The sequence below is a fragment of the Accipiter gentilis genome, chromosome 10, assembly GCF_929443795.1.
Source record: "Accipiter gentilis chromosome 10, bAccGen1.1, whole genome shotgun sequence".
NCBI lineage: Eukaryota > Metazoa > Chordata > Aves > Accipitriformes > Accipitridae > Astur > Astur gentilis.
The window spans coordinates 3,920,496-3,938,071 of record NC_064889.1 but is presented as its reverse complement, the minus strand read 5'-3'; the positions used below and the strand labels follow the sequence as shown (position 1 = coordinate 3,938,071).

Below are 17,576 nucleotides of genomic sequence, written 5' to 3'. Positions count from 1 at the left end.
TTTTGCCTGCAACACCATGAAGAGAAGGGCTGCGTGGGGAAGGGTCTCCCCCCGCAAGCCTCTTCCCATCCCCTTCTCCATCCGGTGACTTTTTCTCCCAGGTCTCTGGTCTCCGGGCTGTACCCGATGCAGACTGGCAGCAGTGTCCCCAGAGGAGCCCATCGGCCCTTGGTAGATGTATCTCGGGGAGACCTTCCACCAGCAAGGGGCTGTTTCACCTCGGTAATGTTAATATTAATCTGCTTATCTGCCCCGGGGCTATAAAACACTCATCTCCAAAGGGAAAAAAAAAAATTCCCACTGTTCTTTCTTTATATCTGCACTTGCTTATTGCGGGCCTTATCAGCAAACACAGCCAGCCTTCGGGCCAAGAGAGTCACGCAATGGCTCCAGCAAACGGGGCCCTCTGGTCCTCCACCAGCATCAGCATCGCGTGTTCCCACTGCAGCTGGAGTCACCGGGCCAAGTCCATAAGAGCCTCTCCACCCCACAGGGATGGCGTGACACACTGCTGCCGAGTCCCTGGCAGTCCTGGTGCTCTTCTGAATCGCTAAGTTAGGCACTGAGAGACCCAGATCCACATCCCGGACGATCCCACTTTCCCCTGCAGTAGATGAATGCCAGCTTTGGGATGTCCCTCGTGGAAATGTGGCTTAGTTGCTGGCTGGGGTTAAACCACGACAATGACTCTATTGCCTCGACCTATGGCCCTTGTCATAGGTAGCGGAGATATTATTTGGCTGATGGACCTCATGGTTTTGTCCTAAACCATCCTTCCACTTTTCCTCCAAGGCCGCTGATAGCCTGCAGCTCAAACCATGGTTTGGACCTCCCAGTCCTCACCCTTGCTTTTCCCGCAATATTGGGATTATGACATTAAACGGTGACGACAAAGCCGGTGTGACTCGGCTTGAAGCTGCTCGGGCTGGTTCAATGAATTCAGGTGGGTCTGAGGCTGTATCGTCTCAGTGTTTCATCACAAGTTGGTCACCAGGCAGGACCTGGACACACAGAGACAAAGGGTTACTCCTTGTCATTCAGGCTTGTTTAGCGGGTCTGAACACCTCCCTGCTCTAGCTGGAATCTCCCTGAAGTCTTGGGCAATCAGCTTCCCCATTTTCTTCCCCAACACGCTCTTTCGTTTCTCTCTCTTCTTGGAAGTTTTTGTGCAATGCATGATGACTGAGTGGTATTCGGACCTGAAAGGAGCTCTTCTTGGCCTGGGTCTGGGGCTATGGCTCAGCAGATGCCACCCACGGGAACAGATTCAAGAGCAGTGTGTGTCGCACCGGATGGTTATACTTGTTTCTGTATCGTTGCTTGCCAGGTACCGGGTTGGCTAAGATGGCGTTGCGTGCAAATTGAAGAAACGAAGGCATCTGGCTCTGCTGGCACGGCTTGACTGACAGCCAATGTAAACTCTTGGGTTTGAGTTGGAGGAAGTCCTGTTCTCCTTCTCTGCCCCATTGTGAAAACACCCTTGCTCCAGTCCAGAATCCCAGCAGCTTGACTTTCTCAATAGCAAGGGGTAAAGGTGTCCTTCCTTGTGTCCTTCAGGGCCAGCGGGGACTATGGTGAGTGAGGCTTAAGTTGGCTGAAGTCCTCCAACACGCTGGTCCCTCCAGAGAGGCTTTGCTCCAGCCCAGTTCATTTGAAGGATCCCTCTCATTTTTCTGAAGAAAGTAATCTGAACAGGGGGAGAAACCCTGGGGCAAGCTGTCTGACAGATTCTCAAAGAGGCACTGAAGAGCTTTGAGCTCCTCTACGAACAAAGATAAACCTCTCCCGAATGGGATCTTAGAGTGACATGACAAGTCAGCTAGGCAATTAAAAACGTAGTGTAGAAACAAGGGAACAGGCTGCCCTTAGAGGACTTGGATGAGTATTAGCGTTTTTCCCAAGATTTCCAAGTTTTTTTTTCCTGCAGACACATCTACAGTGAAGGTAAATTTCAACCAATGAAAATTTGTCCTGATTAGTCCAGAAATAGTGATGCTGGCTGGACATCAATGACATCATCCTCCTCTCCACCCAAGCTTTGGGCACCAGTTCAGCCAAGATCTTAAACATCAATGGAAGCCATGGGATTATGGCATGGGCTGGCTGTCCTTCAGCTATCAAAGAGCAGTTCTAAAAGAATATGGCCCAATGGTATTCAGATGGTCTGGGTTTGGGTACATTCCCTTTGCCTCTAGCAAAAGACAGTTCACACACCCCATAAATGTGTTTTGCGGTACTAAGACTAGACGTGATGGAACATCCAACATTTGACAGAGTATCCAACACTGGAAATGCTGGAAAATGAAAAAGGCGAGAAAAGCTACAAAGTGAACGAGAGAAGGCAGGAGTTTCGATGGCTTCAGTTTATTATGTCATCCCATAAAGTTGCACCAGACCCAGCTTTGCTACAGGGACACCCAGGTCTTCGTCCCTCGGTGATGTCTGGGCAATGGACAAGCCCACTGCTCAGTTCATGCCTTTCATGGCGAAGCGCTGCTTGACCTGGAAGTGCTCACATCTTTTGTGCTTCAGGGACAGTCCATAGAGCGGCGTCATGTCCACCTTCTTGCCGTTGCAGACACTGAACTCCAGCTGCTGGAGCAAGGTGGACAGGAAAAGGAAGACCTGACACCTGCCGATGGATTCCCCAATGCACTTCCTTTTGCCCAGGCCGAAAACCAGCACCTTCTCCCCATCCACTTTGTTCACTTCGGTCCCTCCAGCACTAAGGAAACGCTCCGGGTTGAAGGTCAGTGGATCCTTCCAAAGTTTCCTGGAAGGAAAACCATCAGATGCTGAGATGGTGTCTCCTGGCCACTTGTGTAGGGAGGGCACTGGAAGGTGGGAGCTGTCAGTGAGAATATCCCTGAATTTAGTAGACACCTCACCTGCTCCCTTTTCTCTTAAAGCAAGTTGACCCCACTTCTGCCTAGCAAGGTGACTGTGCAGGAAGAGTCCCGTACGTCACTGCAGGAGGCTTTCTGCCTCGGAAGGTACTTACTCGTCATGATTCACTTGCCACTGATTGACAAACACGCAGCGGTCCTTTGGGATGTAGTAGCCGTTCAGCACTGTGTCCCTGGTGGTGCTGGAGAGAGAAAAGACTCTGAGAATTTGGGTCTTCTGCATCCTCAGGGGACTATTAGTTTGCCCCTGACGCTGGTGAAGTAAGGATGCGGCCCAAAGAGGTGGCTTTAGAAGGGGCAGTTGCATTGTCCGTGAGCTGGATTGGGCAACCCCTACCCGAGCTGGGTGGAGTATCTTCAGTGAAGTCAGCAGAAGGCAAGAACTGCTCTTTGGGAGCTCCTCCACTGCCCTGCACAAGAGCTGTGAGCTCCCCATGTCCACGATGAAGCCAGCATTCTACCAGTCGGTTATAAGCTCCCTGCCTCTCACCACACCACCACCGGCACGGCTGTAACGAGGTGCCCCAAGTCCACTTTGTCCCTCCACCTCCTTCGCAGCCTCAGCACTTGCCTGTGCGGGATGGTGAAGGGCAGGAAGGAGGAGTGCCTGAACATCTCCAGGATAAAGGCTTCTGTGTAGGGCAGCGTGCCTCGGTCCGACAGCCTCGGTCTCCTCTCCCGGCCGATGGTCTGGTCTGCGGGAGGTCGAGAGGAGGGCTGGGGTCAGCCCTGGCCGGAGAGGTTTTAGCCCCGGAGGAAGCAGGTTCAAGGACTCACCTAGTTCTTCCTGGATCTTCTTCTGGATGTCGGGGTACGTCACGAGATACATGAGGCTCCAGGACAGGCCAGTCGTCACGCTGTCAAAGCCTGGTCAAAGAGGAAAGCACGGAGATGAGGTCTGCCCAACATGCAGGGCACACGCCTTGGCTTGCTGCCCAACCACCACATGGAGCAGTCTCGGATGGCTAAGAAGGCGGAGGAGGACATCCTGGGCACACAGTAAGACTTGGGTTTCTATCCTGTCGGAGAAAACTTTGCTAAAATATTCTGCTGTCATTCATCCTGATTCACCCTTGGGTTATGTCAGGTTTGTATAACTTCTCTAGAATCGGGGGGAGTTTCCGCAGAGTAAGTCAAAGATGAATCAGTCAGTAGACATCTCCCTCAACCAGGAAGAGCCACCCTGGCTTGTGAAGCTTGACTGAGCTACAAGCCATGCCCTTCGCTTTTCCCTGACGCCTCTTTCCAGAGCTAATGTCCCATGCTGGTCTCTAGGGATGTCTCTGGAGTGTCTGGGAAGACCAGTGAGCAGGAGAACGAGTGCTTAGACCCAAACTGGCTGCCTGGTGTTGGACAAAGATGGGTCAGACAGAGCTCTAACACAAGGAGCTTGAGAAAAACTGCAGTAACTAAGGGACCGGTGGGAAAAAAATACCTGCTCCGAAGAGGTCGTTCACAAGATTGACAACCTTCTCCTTAGGGATCTGTGTGGCAGTATTTGCTTCCACTTTTTTCTCCAGGCACTGCTCAATGAGGGAGTCAGTGATGTCTCGGATGTTGTTCTGAGAGGAAGAGAAGACAAGTCATGGCCGTGGAACCAGCAGAGGAATGGGCGTTACTGAACGACAGCCTGATGCTGGGAGAGATCAGGGTCGTATGAGCTCTGGAGAACATCACCTTTCAGCCCCCGTGGTCCCTACTGCTTTTGCGACCTATGAAAACAAGGAGATGGTTCTCCAGGGAACCTGTGGCACAGGTGAGATGTTCAGGCAACAAACTGCCCCTGTCACACAGGGCTGTGGAGGAGAAGGAGGACTGTAGTACTGGACAGCACATGGAGAGGCTGAGTGAGTGAGACTACAGGTGGACTCGCTAAATGCAGCAATACCTGCAAGAACGTACATGCCCATCGATGCTTGGCTGCACAAAGAAAAACAACTTGCTAATAGAGAGGGGCAGAGAGCATTTCTAGTGCAGCTGAGGGTCCTGAAAGCTCTTACCTTGTCATAGGTCTTGTAGTGCTCCTGGACAATCTTCTGCAGGAAATGGAGGAATCGCTTGTTGAAATCTTTAAATAAACTCATGGTGCGGCTGGGAAGATACTGGAGCACGGGGATGAAGTCAGCGGGGTTGCCAGCAGCAGCAGCGTTGCTAAAATGATGACTTACATTCACTATATTGAGCAGCTCTTGGTCATTGTGGTCGTAACGCTTGCCAAAGCACATGGCGCAGATGACGTTGGCCACAGAGACCACCAGGTAGCGGTAAGGGTCAAAGCTCTTCTCTTCATCCATCAGCTGGAGGAATTTGGTGACCAGGTAGTCAGCCTCCTTGGAGATGTGCTCCTCCAGGAGGCAGGTGGAAGAGGAGGTGGAGCTGGGGGCGGTGGAGAAGGTCTTCAGGGCGTTCTGGGCCAGCCTTCTGCGGGCTTTCCACACCTCCCCCGAGTCGGGGCTGAAGGCCAGGCTCTGGCCATCCGCAACATGGCGGAAGCTGTGGAGGTCGGGACGCCCCATGAAGTCTTCTCCTTGCTTCACTAGGGCTTGCTTGATGGTGTCCAAGCCGCTCAGCACCAGGACGGGCCGCGTGCCGATCCTGACCTCCATCACGTCCCCATACTTCTGGCTCAGCCTGGTCAGGGCCAGGTGCGTGTCCTTCCTCAGCTCCAGCACGTTGCCGAGGATGGGGTAGCCTCTGGGTCCTGGGGGGGTCTTCAGCCCCTTGGGCACGTGCTGCCAGAAGGACTGGATGAGCAGGAAGACCAGGCAGAGGACAGCAGCCACGAGGAAGACCTCGGTGGCCGAGAAAATGCCTTGGCTTCCCACCAGAGACATCTCAGCCTTCGTCACCGCCGGTATGTAGGAACCCTAAAGGAGTTAACCAGAAGCGTGGTGAAGAGCCAGGATTAACGGCTTGGGTCCTGCGGATGTTCCTGATGCTGAGAAAGGCCATCAGGGGGATGGAGCTGCCTATGCAGCACTTTGGGGTTTGCAAGGGGCAATAGCTGGACACCTACAAAGACTCCAAACACACCCATCACTTCAGGGGGACGTCAGCCCCCCCGAGCCTGTAACGGCACCCCTTCCCCTGCAGAAGACCCCAGCACCCACTGGCAGAGCCCTGGCATGAATTTCTCCTTCAGACCCAAATATGACCTTCCCAGTCCTATATCCATCTTCAAAAACATGCGCGCACACACACGTTGTTCTCCTACCTGCAGATCCTTGCGATACACGGGGCTGGTTTTACTGCCCGTGGCTCCCAGCAAAGATAGGCAGAGGGTGTCTGGCAGCTGCCCGCCCTGCGGAGCAGAGGGGATCCTCTTCTGCCGCCTGGACCTCCTTCTCCTGCTGCCTGGAAGGCCACGGCTTTATATGCCCTCCTCTCATTGCACAGTCGTGTTCTTATCTCTGGGGGGGGTCATGGCACGAAAGCCCTGCTGAATAGCTACCCATTAACAAACGGGGCTGAGCTTGGCTGCAGCCAACCCAAGAAGCCAGGAAAGATAATTCCTCAGCTCCAACACGCTCTGGGGGACAAATGGTGATTTTTTGCTCCTGCCCGGGGCACTTGCCTGCGCTAGAGTCCAGGATGGGGAGGCAGAAGGGGGTCCCTAAGCCCTGCCCTGGGGAGGATGGAGGACATGCTCTCGGCATCACTGCCCCGTGGGATGTGGGTGCCGGTGTTTCCCCCAAAGACCTTTCCCGGGCTGACCAGACCGTTCCCAGCACACAGAGAGGGCTGTCACCTCCACGGCCACTCTGGTCGTGCTGGGAGCTGCAGGCTCCGGCTCCTTCCAGCAGCGAGGGGATGCGTTCGCAGCAAGGCATCCACGGCCGCAGCCCTCTCTACCCCCAGGGAATCATTCCAGAGGTCCCCGTGCCCCAGGACCAGTGGTGGCAGGACCTTCTGCCCCAGCGGCAGAGCCAGGCTCAGGTTAACGATTGCCCAGGTTTGCGTGAGAAGGCGGCTGGCTCGTTTCCCCCGGCTCCTCCGTGGCAAACAGGCAGCGAGGGAGAGGAGTGGCGGGGCGGAGGGGAGGAGGTGAGCCGGAGAGATAGGAGAGGTGAAAGGGGCAGCGCAGGGCAAGGTTGGGGCAGTTCATCCCTCCGAAAACACAGCGTGCCACCTGGCAGGAGATGCGGGAGTGAGTGGGGCTGCTGCTTGAGCTGGGGCAAAATGCAGGGCTTTGGGAAGTGCGGCCGGGATGAGCTGGAGGAGCAGGAAGGAGCCAGAGCTGTGGGGTTTAGCCCCAGGTTTCATTCAATCTTTGAAAACTACAGTGGGAATTTGGCTCAGGTAAAAGCTGAGCTAATATTTAATAAAGGCTTTCAACATCTGGTCTAATCAGGCTCATTAATAGCAATGACGCCGTTCATTAATGTTTGGCAAGAACAGTTACAAAACCCTGGCTGCTAATACTCATTCTGATAATTGCCAGGCACCTTGCAGACCTACTAGCCCCAGCTTCACCAGGCAGTGCCCCTCAGCGAGGGAGATGCTCGGGAGCATTTTTGGGGAGGCAGGCTGGGGTTTCATAGGAGCAGGACGATGCAGGGCTTGTCTCGCAGGCTGGATCCGGCCGGCGTCTCCCATCCTCACAGATCTACCCAGCTCCATTGCACGGCAGGGGGGGATCGGGGGGGGGGACAGACCGACCCCCCGGGCAGCATTTCAGACCTTGGTTGCCTTGCACTGATAGGGAACCCACACCAGCTTCTCCCGATCCGTCATATCCCAAAGCGCTGGAGAAGCTGGGGAGGGTGCTGGGGCCACATCAGGAATCCCAGAGGGCTGGGAATCCCCAGGACCCACCTGCCCCTCTTCTACCCCCCCCCCCCAACCCATTCTCTGCCCCCCCCCCCCCCCCCCCCCCCAGCCTCCTTCACGCTCGCTGCCAAGCCCTGCGAGGGCAGGGTGCCTCCTGATGAGAACAGCGTTAAGAGCTTCTGCCTTGCGTGCCAGGCAGCCTCACACCCCATCCTCACCCAGTTCACCCAGCACCAGGCTCCCACCCTGGCCACCACCCCTAAGCTGAGCCTTCGGCTCCCTGGAGCTGTCGGTCCCCTGTCCTTGGCAGGGCTCGCACACTCCTGCGAGGGTACACGGATGCGCCCTGTTTCCCTCCGTGGGTCACCGCGCCGGGGAGGATCCCGGCTACGTGCCTGCGGGTTTGTTAGCGTGTACGGTCGTGCCGGCATGCGTGTGCAAGGACATACGTGAGCAAGAGGACGACGGTGCCTGCAGGCGTGCGTACGGGTGGCAAAGCACGCGTGGACGCGAACAGGCGCAAATACATACAAGCAAGGGCATAAATGTGCGTTTGTAGGCACGCGAGCTATTTCTGCATATATAAGAAACATAGAGCGCGTTTGAGGACGTAAGAGCGTGTTAAAATGCGCGCGCCTGCGAGCGCAGGTGCGTGTCAGCTCTGGACGCGCAACGTGTACGCGTAGTTGGTATGTGCGGCAGCGTGCCTGTATAGGCGTACATATAGACGGGGCGAACGCACGCGTGCCAGCTTCACGCAGCGCGACGGGGAGGGACGGGGGTTTGCCGGGAGCTGCGGGCGTGGGTGCCTCCGTGTGTTTTACGAGGTGCCCGCGAGCGTGCGTGGAGACATCTCCGCCTGGGGTTTATGGACTCATTGACATCTCCTGCTTGATCCACGTGTCCCGAGCAGCCCTTCTCCCCAGTCCCAGGGAAAGACAGCGCGGGGGGACATTTTCACGGCGTGTCCCCTGGGGACGGACAGCCCTGCCTGGGACCGTTGGAGCAGCCTAGGGCACCGTCCAGTGTCCCCTGGATGCCAAAGGGGACATTTGCGGTGGCACGACTGATACCCCCCCTTTTGCACGGTGGGAAACCGCCCTCTCCCCCATTCTTCGTGGCTGGAGAGGGCTGGGACATCGAGGGGGACACAAGTGGCAGGGGAGGGCTGCTGTCCCTTTGGAGGTGACGGCAGCGTCCCATGGCAGAGGGGATGCAGCCCTGTTACCCCCGACAGTGTACCGGGTGCTGGGGAACCCCCCCAGCCCCAGTAACCGGGGCGGGGGGGGCTGATCCTGAGCTGCTCCGGCGCCGCTTTGACCCCGGGCCAGGCTCCTGGACGTGGGGCCACCGCCCTGGTCCTTTAAAAGCCATTTCCCCCCCAACCCCCCCCACCCATAGCGTGACTGCGAGTGACCGGGGCGGCCCTCCGGGTCTGTCCGGAGCCCCTTCGCACGCGATGTCCCCAGTGCCACCTCTGGGACCCCCCGGCAGGGCGGGACCCCCTCGGCCCCTCTCCCATCCCTCTGTGGCCGGGCTAAGGAAGGGCTTACGGGTGGAGGGGGTGAGATTTGGGGTGCGGGGCTGGTCCCCCTTGTCCTCCCTGAAGGGCAGGTCCTGGCCTGTCACCCCACGGGGACTGGTGCGGGGCTGGAGGTGCGAACTGGTGCCGAGACCCCCCCCATTTGTTCCCCCGAGCATCCCCCCGATGTAACTCCCCCGTTCTCCGGCTGCATCCCCTTGCCCCATCCCCGGACCACCTCGACCCCCGGCCGGCTCTGTCCCCAAGGGACAGGAGGTGACAGAGGGCACGGCCGCTTCTCACGCGAACCTGGACAATCTTTAACCGGGCCGGGGCAGCGAGGGCCGTGACCCCCACCCGGGGCTGCCCCGCCACCCCCTTCCCCACGGGGACCCGATCCGGGCTTGGGGGGGGGCGGGGTATAGACCCCGTGAACCCCCCCCCACCACCACCCCGGGTCTCCTCCCTCTGCTTTACCGGGGAATACCGGCGGAGATCCCGGCAAGCCCCCGGAGGGGGCAGATCGCTACAGCACGGCGTTGGGCAGGGTGATCCACTCTCCTCCCTGCGTGTTCGCGGGGCCCCGTGGGGAAGTGAATCCCCCCTCCTGCCCTCCACCGAGAACACCGGGGCTATTTTCCCACGCTCCCGCTCGCCCCGCGGCTCCGGCTATCGGGGCCATCCCGGCGGCGGGGCGGGGGCGGGGGGGGAGAACCGGGTACCCGCAGCGAGGGCTGCGACGGGGACGGGGAGGGTCGAGGGCGGGGGGGAACCGGGGCTCGGGACCGGCGCCTTTAAGATCCTGCCGGTAGCGTGACTGGAGTGACCGGGGCGGCGCGGGTTGCCCAAACATCCCGCCCGCTTCGCACGCGATGTGTGTGTGTCCCCCCCGCCCCGGTCTGGAACCCACGGGCGGTACCGGCACCCCCCGCCCGCCCCGTCGGGACCCCCCCCGCCTCCTTCTCCCACCGCTTTGCAGCCTCCCCGGCGGCCACAGGCAGGGGAGCAGGGCTCCCACGCGTGGCGGGGGGGTACGCGGTCCACTCTCCTGCCACCACCGGGAGGGGTGGCGTGGGAGGGAGGGGGGGGGGGGGGGTCCGAGTTAGTTAGTTAGAAGTTTTAGACGCACGTCAGCTTTGATTAGGCTTCGGTCACGTGACGGGAGGCTGCCGGGCCAATCAGGGCGAGCGGCGATGCATATAAAGCAGGAGCGAAAAGCGAGCGGGGTACCTGCCGGGAGGATCGGGCCCCCAGGAGCTCCGCTCCGGAGGTGAGTACTCTGGGGTGGGGGCTGCCCACGGCTCAGCTCTCCGACCGGAGGATGGAGAGGTGCGGGGAAGCACTTCCAGCCCTCCCGGGGGACCCCCGAGGGATGGAAAACTTGGGGGTACCCTGCTGCAGGGTGTTCCCGCGCTCCGGCTCACCGAATCTCCCGTAGCATCTTTCCCGGAGCTGTTGGAAGGTGATTGCTGGCGTGTCCCGGAGGTAACTCTTGCTCCGCAGCCCCTCTTGCCCTTGGGTGGCCGCCATCCGCAGCTGGGAGGGGGTCCCGGCTGGGCTGAACCCACTGGGGTGCAGGGGTCATAGCAGCCCCCCCCAGGCTCCTCATCCCATGGGACCCAGTTGTCCCGTGGGAGGCTGTAGCACCCTGCCAAACCCAAGGGAAGGTGAGCTTTCAGATATAGCCTCTTCCTACCCTTGGCTCGGGGTTTTCTGCGGGATTTCTGACAGAGCTGGGAGCCAGGTGCCCACAGCCCACCGGCCCCCCACTCCAGCCATGGTTAGCTTTCATGGCCGTGGATCTTTAGGAAGATTTGTGGCAATGCTGTATTTAGTTTGCTGGCAAGCAGAGGCTCGGCACGAGCAACCAGATGACTCAAATCAGGACAATTCAGCTCCCCTATAGTCAAGTGCTCTGGAAAAGACTCTGTAGTAGAAAAGAGAGGTCCTGTAGTTAAGAGAGCGTGTTTCCTTCCCTGGCACACAGAGGGAAAGCTATGGGACCTATTCCTTTCACTCCTGGCTAGCAAAAAAACTTGCTTTTAAGTGTAAGCAGTTTCCAAAAGTGCAGAAAACCGGTGCAGCTCTGGATCAGAAGTTAAGCCCAGCTTTCCTGCCTGCGGTCCCATGTGGTTGCTACTAAGAGCATCTCAAACTAGAGGTGCTCCAGGGACCTTCCCCCTTTCATAATGCCTCTTTGGTTTATTACTAAGGTTTCTACATGCCGGCGGCGACGAAGGCTGCGATGTCTCTGGTGGGAAGCCAAGGCATTGTCTCGGCCACCGAGGTCTTCCTCGTGGCTGCCGTCTTCTGCCTGGTCTTCCTGCTCATCCAGTCCTTCCGGCAGCACGTGCCCAAGGGGCTGAAGACCCCCCCAGGACCCAGAGGCTACCCCATCCTCGGCAACGTGCTGGAGCTGAGGAAGGACACGCACCTGGCCCTGACCAGGCTGAGCCAGAAGTATGGGGACGTGATGGAGGTCAGGATCGGCACGCGGCCCGTCCTGGTGCTGAGCGGCTTGGACACCATCAAGCAAGCCCTAGTGAAGCAAGGAGAAGACTTCATGGGGCGTCCTGACCTCCACAGCTTCCAATACATTTCGAATGGCCAGAGCCTGGCCTTCAGCCCCGACTCGGGGGAGGTGTGGAAAGCCCGCAGAAGGCTGGCCCAGAACGCCCTGAAGACCTTCTCCACCGCCCCCAGCCCCACCTCCTCTTCCACCTGCCTCCTGGAGGAGCACGTCTCCAAGGAGGCTGACTACCTGGTCACCAAATTCCTCCAGCTGATGGATGAAGAGAAGAGCTTTGACCTTAACCGCTACCTGGTGGTCTCTGTGGCCAACGTCATCTGCGCCATGTGCTTTGGCAAGCGTTACGACCACAATGACCAAGAGCTGCTCAGCTTGGTGAACCTCAGCAACGAATTTGGGGACGTGGCTGCTGCTGGCAACCCCGCTGACTTCATCCCCGTGCTCCGGTATCTTCCTAGCCGCACCATGCAGCTCTTTAAGGACATCAACAGGCGTTTCAGCTTCTTTGTGCAAAAAATTGTCCAGGAGCATTACACCAGCTTTGATAAGGTAAGAGCACGGACGCTCTTGGAAGTGGGTGGAGATGCCTACAGCTGTCAGATGCTGCCTGCCTGGCAATGGGGGGAAGAGGGTACTCCCTTGTCCCCCAGCCTCTGCCCAGGAAAGCTCCTTGGATCTCTCCAATCTGCAGTTAATTCCCCCCAGGAGCCGGCACTGGCTGGGGGAGGTTTCCCCAGCCCTAGGTGTCCGTGATGTCCCTGACCCACTGGCTCTTCCCCAGGAGCACATCCGGGACATCACAGACTCGCTGATTGAGCACTGCCAGGAGAAGAGCGTAGGGGAGGATGCCCGTGTCCCGCTCTCCAACGAGAAGATCATCAGCATCGTCAATGACCTCTTCGGGGCAGGTATGAACAGTTCGGAGGGTACAGCCTTGCCGCTGGGAGGCTGAGGGGGGGAGCTGGAGATGTTGGGGTGGGACTCTGGCCACGCTTGGGTGTTTGGAGCTGCTGCTGGTCTCTTGGGTGCCCTCCTGAGCCGTGACCAGAGTAGGTAGCTTTTCAGTGGTAGCTGATGGGGGAACTGCTCCAAGGCAAACATCTGTAGTGCTGGGATCTGTAAATACCCACTCAGCTGTCCTCTTTTGGTAACTCAATGCCTTTATGTCCATCCAGGCTTTGACACTGTGGCAACTGCCTTATCCTGGAGCCTCATGTATGTTGCCTTGTACCCTGACATCCAGAAGAAGATCCAGGAAGAACTAGGTGAGTCCTTGAACCTGCTTCCTCCGGGGCCAAAACCTCTCCGGCCAGGGCTGACCCCAGCCCTCCTCTCGACCTCCCGCAGACCAGACCATCGGCCGGGAGAGGAGACCGAGGCTGTCGGACCGAGGCACGCTGCCCTACACAGAAGCCTTTATCCTGGAGATGTTCAGGCACTCCTCCTTCCTGCCCTTCACCATCCCGCACAGGTACGGACTTGGAGCGGCTGACATGTTATTCAGGGGGGTTTTTTTTGGAGTGGTTTTCTGGGAGGTGCAATTCAGGCAGGTAATTGCCTGGGAATCAATCCCTGCTATGGGGAAATATTCCGGTGCACAGCCTGAATTGCTCACGTTAAAGGTCTCCGTGGCTTTCACGGTTGCCGATAGGGCGGCTGCCACGTTGCTCTGGTGCCTGTGGCTGCATCCGCTGCCCTCGGGGCCGGCAGCTGCCTGGCTTGCTGCCTTCCTGGGGCTGAATCCTTTGCTTCAAGAGTGGTTTTACTCCAAAGCCTTTGTTAGTGGAGGGGTGGCAAACACCCCTGGGTTTATATTTGTCCCTGGCTTGGGAGAAACCACATCGTGACTCATCCAGCTTCCTGAAATTGGAATCTTTCTGCTTGAGGAAAAGTGTTAACCAAGACTATTCAGTCCCCAAAATACAAACTGGGGTATTTCCTAGCCAGTCCTAAGAGTACAAACAGGGCATCGAAAATGAAACACCCCTAGGACTTGCCAAGCTCTGTTTTGCTGCGAAGCTGTGGGTCTCCTCTTAACTTCTCTTCCCCTCCACCTGTATCTCTTTCAGTACGACAAAAGCGACGGTGTTGAATGGCTACTACATCCCCAAGGATACCTGCGTGTTTATCAACCAGTGGCAAGTGAATCATGATGAGTGAGTATACCAAATCCCCCGTGCTTATCTGAGCTGTGATGGCTTTGCCTGGCATTAAGATCGCTCTGATCCTTTAGAACAACATCCCAAAAGCTGGATGGGTCGTGAAGGCAGGAAAGGGCAGATTGGACCAAAAATCCTGTGGGTTTGATGCTGAGCCCAGTCTTGGCTCTCCTGGGCATAGAGAAGCTCTGGGTCGACTTGGTCACCAGTTCAGCAACTCCCCAACACCAGGGCTTACCCAATTCATGTGCAGTAAGGTGGTGATGTCCTCAGTGCACCAGACTTTCCATGTATGTGTGAGAGCTGGCAGCTTGGGCTGCTGAATAATCAGGAATCGGTAGATCCTCCTGCCAAGCAGCCCTTTTGATCTGGGTTGATGGCTCTGGATGTGCTCAATGGAAACTGCCCGGTGCCTTCTTTCAGGGAGAAAAATGTGGTGATGCGACTCTCGTTAAACTCAATCTGCTTGTGTTGTTATTGCTGATAATCAGCTTTGGTGAATGAAAGCGGATCTGGAAACCAAAGCCCCATCTTACCCCTCCACTGCTCTCCAGTAGAAACCCTCCTGGGGAGGGAGTAAATTGACTAAGTCTTGATACAGAAGGTGGTTTCCAGATCAGGTATTTTGGATCAGAAGCTCAAGACGTATCCAAATAGCCCAGCAGCACAGAAACATTACAATATCCCTTCTGCTCCTGCACAGGCCGGTGAGCATTGCAGTGGGAAAACCGTCTTCAGGGCCTTTCTTAGCAGAAATTCTCAGCTAAGACACTGGAAAATCCCATGTGGCACCTCCCAGCAGCTGAGCTGGGACAGGTTGGGAAGTTTTGCTGGGAGGGTTCAAGGTGGGAAAACCCTCAGGTCTCCATCCTTCCTTTTTTTTTTTTTAAGAGCTGCTGAGCGATTTCTGTGCTCTCCTTTTGGCTGAAACTGCAGGATCTCTAGCTATTGCATGCTGAATTGAATCCGTCTCTGGTATCTGCACAGGCAAACACAATCTGAGTTTGAAATAGAGGTTTCAATAGACTGAGCTGATGGGGTCTGACACGTAGTTGGCATTTTAGATCAGGGATAGAGATTGCCAAAGTTTTTGGATGGTGAAATGAGAAAGCATTGCAATGCTTCTCTCTGCCAGGAGTTTTTTTGATTGCTGTCCCCATCGCAATGGGTGAAAACGGCTTCCTCAGGCGTGTCTCCTTTCTGCTCCAGGAAGCTTTGGAAGGAGCCCTCAACCTTCAACCCTGAGCGGTTCCTCAGCGCTGCAGGGACTGAAATAAGCAGGACGGAGAGCGACAAAGTGATGGCTTTCGGCTTGGGGAAGAGGCGATGCATCGGAGAGTCCATTGGCCGGTGGGAGGTCTTCCTCTTCTTGGCCACCATGCTGCAGCAGCTGGAGTTCAGCCTCCGCCCTGGGGAAGAGGTGGACATCAGCCCTCAGTACGGGCTGACAATGAAATACAAGAAATGCGAGTGCTTCCAGATTAAGAAGCGTTTCCCCGCAAAGAGCTCTCCATAAGCTGCAGGAGGAAGCATTGCTTTGCAGAAGAAAGCCAGCCCTTGCAGTCGGACACTCAGCCTGCTTTTGCTAATGCTCTCTAGAAGCCAGCACAGCCCCTCGCTGTGTTGCTTTACTGGAGGTTTGTTCATCGCATGTAAATGCGAGCGGGGAGGGATAAAGCCGGCTTTGTCAGGCTCCTCGCAGCCCCTCTAGCCAGCTCTGTTGCCCTTGCCTGCAGAAAAGCTCTCCAGAGGTCCAGCCCGCTCATCCCTCTTGGTGGTGGGGGGGAGGTCCAGGGGGACCGCAGCCCTGTGATGGGAAGGAAGGTGCTTTGGGCTGGGAGAAGCGGTGTGGGATGGCGGTAGGGATGTCCTCGCCCTGCCCAGCGCTGCAGGCAGAGCCAGAGCTGCCGTGGGCAACTCCCTTCATCCATCAAATAGGAATAAATCTGCAGGTTCCTCCCTGAGAAACCTGGCTAGCCTTTTCCCACGGGGTGTAAGTCTTTCCAGTTCGTTTGGCAGAGCTGTTTGTGAAGCCTTCAGCTCCTTGTGCCAATGGGAACAGGCTCTCCCCACTGCTCCAGCTGCCTTCTAAAGGGCTCTCGAGGCAATGCCAGCACCCATCTCGAGTGGACCTGTTCTGGGTGCACCCTCGCACAGTTAAATTCCCTGACTGTAAATTCATGAAATGAATCCCTGAGTGTTTCTACCAATCCTTGGTGACAGCCTACTAGGAAAAAAAAAAAAAAATCTGTAAGCAGTGCTGCTCACAAATTGAGATATTAGCTAAACTCCTAACAAGAAGCCTCCTGGAAAATATCCAAGGACTGAGAATAAGGGACAAGAAGCAGTAAGAGGCACAGTAGAACACTTCTGGCTTTCTGACTATGTATTTGCTGCTCTTTTTAAACTAGCAATTTTTTTAGCAAGCAATAGGTTTCTGTACTCAGACTAGTAAAAGGAGCAAGGGTTTGAGGACTGCAGGAGATGCACTTGCCTTATGTTGCAGCCCGCTTTAGCCAGCGTGAAGGCGAAGTCTCATGGCAAATGAAGCAGCGATTCCTGCTTCTTTGTACCTGTGTGGAATGCATCCATATGCTGGGATATACACTGCACAGTATTTCTAACCCAATAAATACTTATATGAAAGTTTCTTAAGTTTCTTGCTGGTCGTCTTCCACTGGGCAAAGATTTTTTTTGGGGAACCCCCCCCACACACACCTCTATCATCCTTAAAAATCTGACTTGGATATGTTAGATCAGGGTTTTTCCTATGGGGACATGAGCTGGCTGTTCCCTTACTGGTGGGGCTGTGACACTAGTGGCATTAGGGGGAGTTTTTAGTCCCCATGGGTTCTGGGCCTGGTCATCTCCCTGTGTATATAGAGAAGCTAAAACATCATCTGGGATTTGCAGAGAGGTGATGCTAAGTGCCAGCTCGGTTCAGGATTTCACTAAAAATCAGGACTAGCCCCTTCCATCCCTGAAAAAAAATAATGAATCAATAGCTTGAAAACAGCCTTTCGGAACCCTCAGGGAGGCGATCCACGAAGGGATGCTTCGGGCCATTGCCTGCTCTGTGCTTCCTTGTCTCAGAGCATGATTATTTCTGAAGCTTTGCATAACTTCCCTTAACAAAAAGGCAATAAACATTAAATTGCCATGCAGGTAATAAGGGATTATATGGAAAATTGGGGTCTGTTCAAACCTGAAGTGGCATCTCTGCAAGGACCAGCCCTCCAGGATTTCCAGCTCTGTGGGGTAGGAAACCGCTCTTGCCCAACAGGCGCATTTTTCGTGAGGCACAAATGTTTAGCCAAGCCCTCGAACGGGGGTATGATACCAGGAATCTTGGCAAAATTCAGTCTGCTGAAAAGTGTGCTCCTCACCAAAACCCTGCCCTGGGATGCTCTGTGGTGTGAGGGATAAAATCAAAATAAGTGCAGAAAAGTTAATATTTGGCTCCATCCATCACTGGGACATCAGGGACAGCTGGGCAATTCAGTGGCTTTTTTTAATGGTGCCACCCATTGTACCATGGAGTTATTTTTAATTTTGTGGCTGTGCCATGGAAAGGCTGCTCTCTAGAAGAGGAGCCTTCCTTCGGCCGTGACCTCGCTCACCTTCACGTTATTGTTACCGACCGCTATAGTAATGATTTTGTTTTTAATTCGCATCCCCGGCACAGCCTG

General features: G+C 55.9%; 2 protein-coding genes across 2 annotated transcripts; one reads left to right on the top strand and one right to left on the bottom strand.

Annotated features, from left to right (window-relative positions):
* Window positions 1-2,348: 2,348 nt before the first annotated feature.
* Window positions 2,349-6,259, bottom strand: LOC126043922 (cytochrome P450 1A5-like). The gene is made up of 7 exons (XM_049812903.1): window positions 6,121-6,259; window positions 4,907-5,773; window positions 4,342-4,468; window positions 3,684-3,773; window positions 3,478-3,601; window positions 3,002-3,088; window positions 2,349-2,773 (listed from the first exon to the last, which is right to left on the bottom strand). The coding sequence occupies exons 2-7, from the start codon at window positions 5,738-5,740 to the stop codon at window positions 2,467-2,469; spliced, it is 1,569 nt and encodes a 522-aa protein (XP_049668860.1). The 5' UTR covers window positions 5,741-5,773; window positions 6,121-6,259; the 3' UTR covers window positions 2,349-2,466.
* A 4,181-nt stretch (window positions 6,260-10,440) lies between these two features.
* Window positions 10,441-16,537, top strand: LOC126043933 (cytochrome P450 1A4-like). Its single transcript, XM_049812926.1, has 7 exons — window positions 10,441-10,468; window positions 11,412-12,277; window positions 12,510-12,636; window positions 12,904-12,993; window positions 13,076-13,199; window positions 13,798-13,884; window positions 15,097-16,537. The coding sequence occupies exons 2-7, from the start codon at window positions 11,420-11,422 to the stop codon at window positions 15,401-15,403; spliced, it is 1,593 nt and encodes a 530-aa protein (XP_049668883.1). The 5' UTR covers window positions 10,441-10,468; window positions 11,412-11,419; the 3' UTR covers window positions 15,404-16,537.
* The last annotated feature ends 1,039 nt before the right edge of the window (window positions 16,538-17,576 follow it).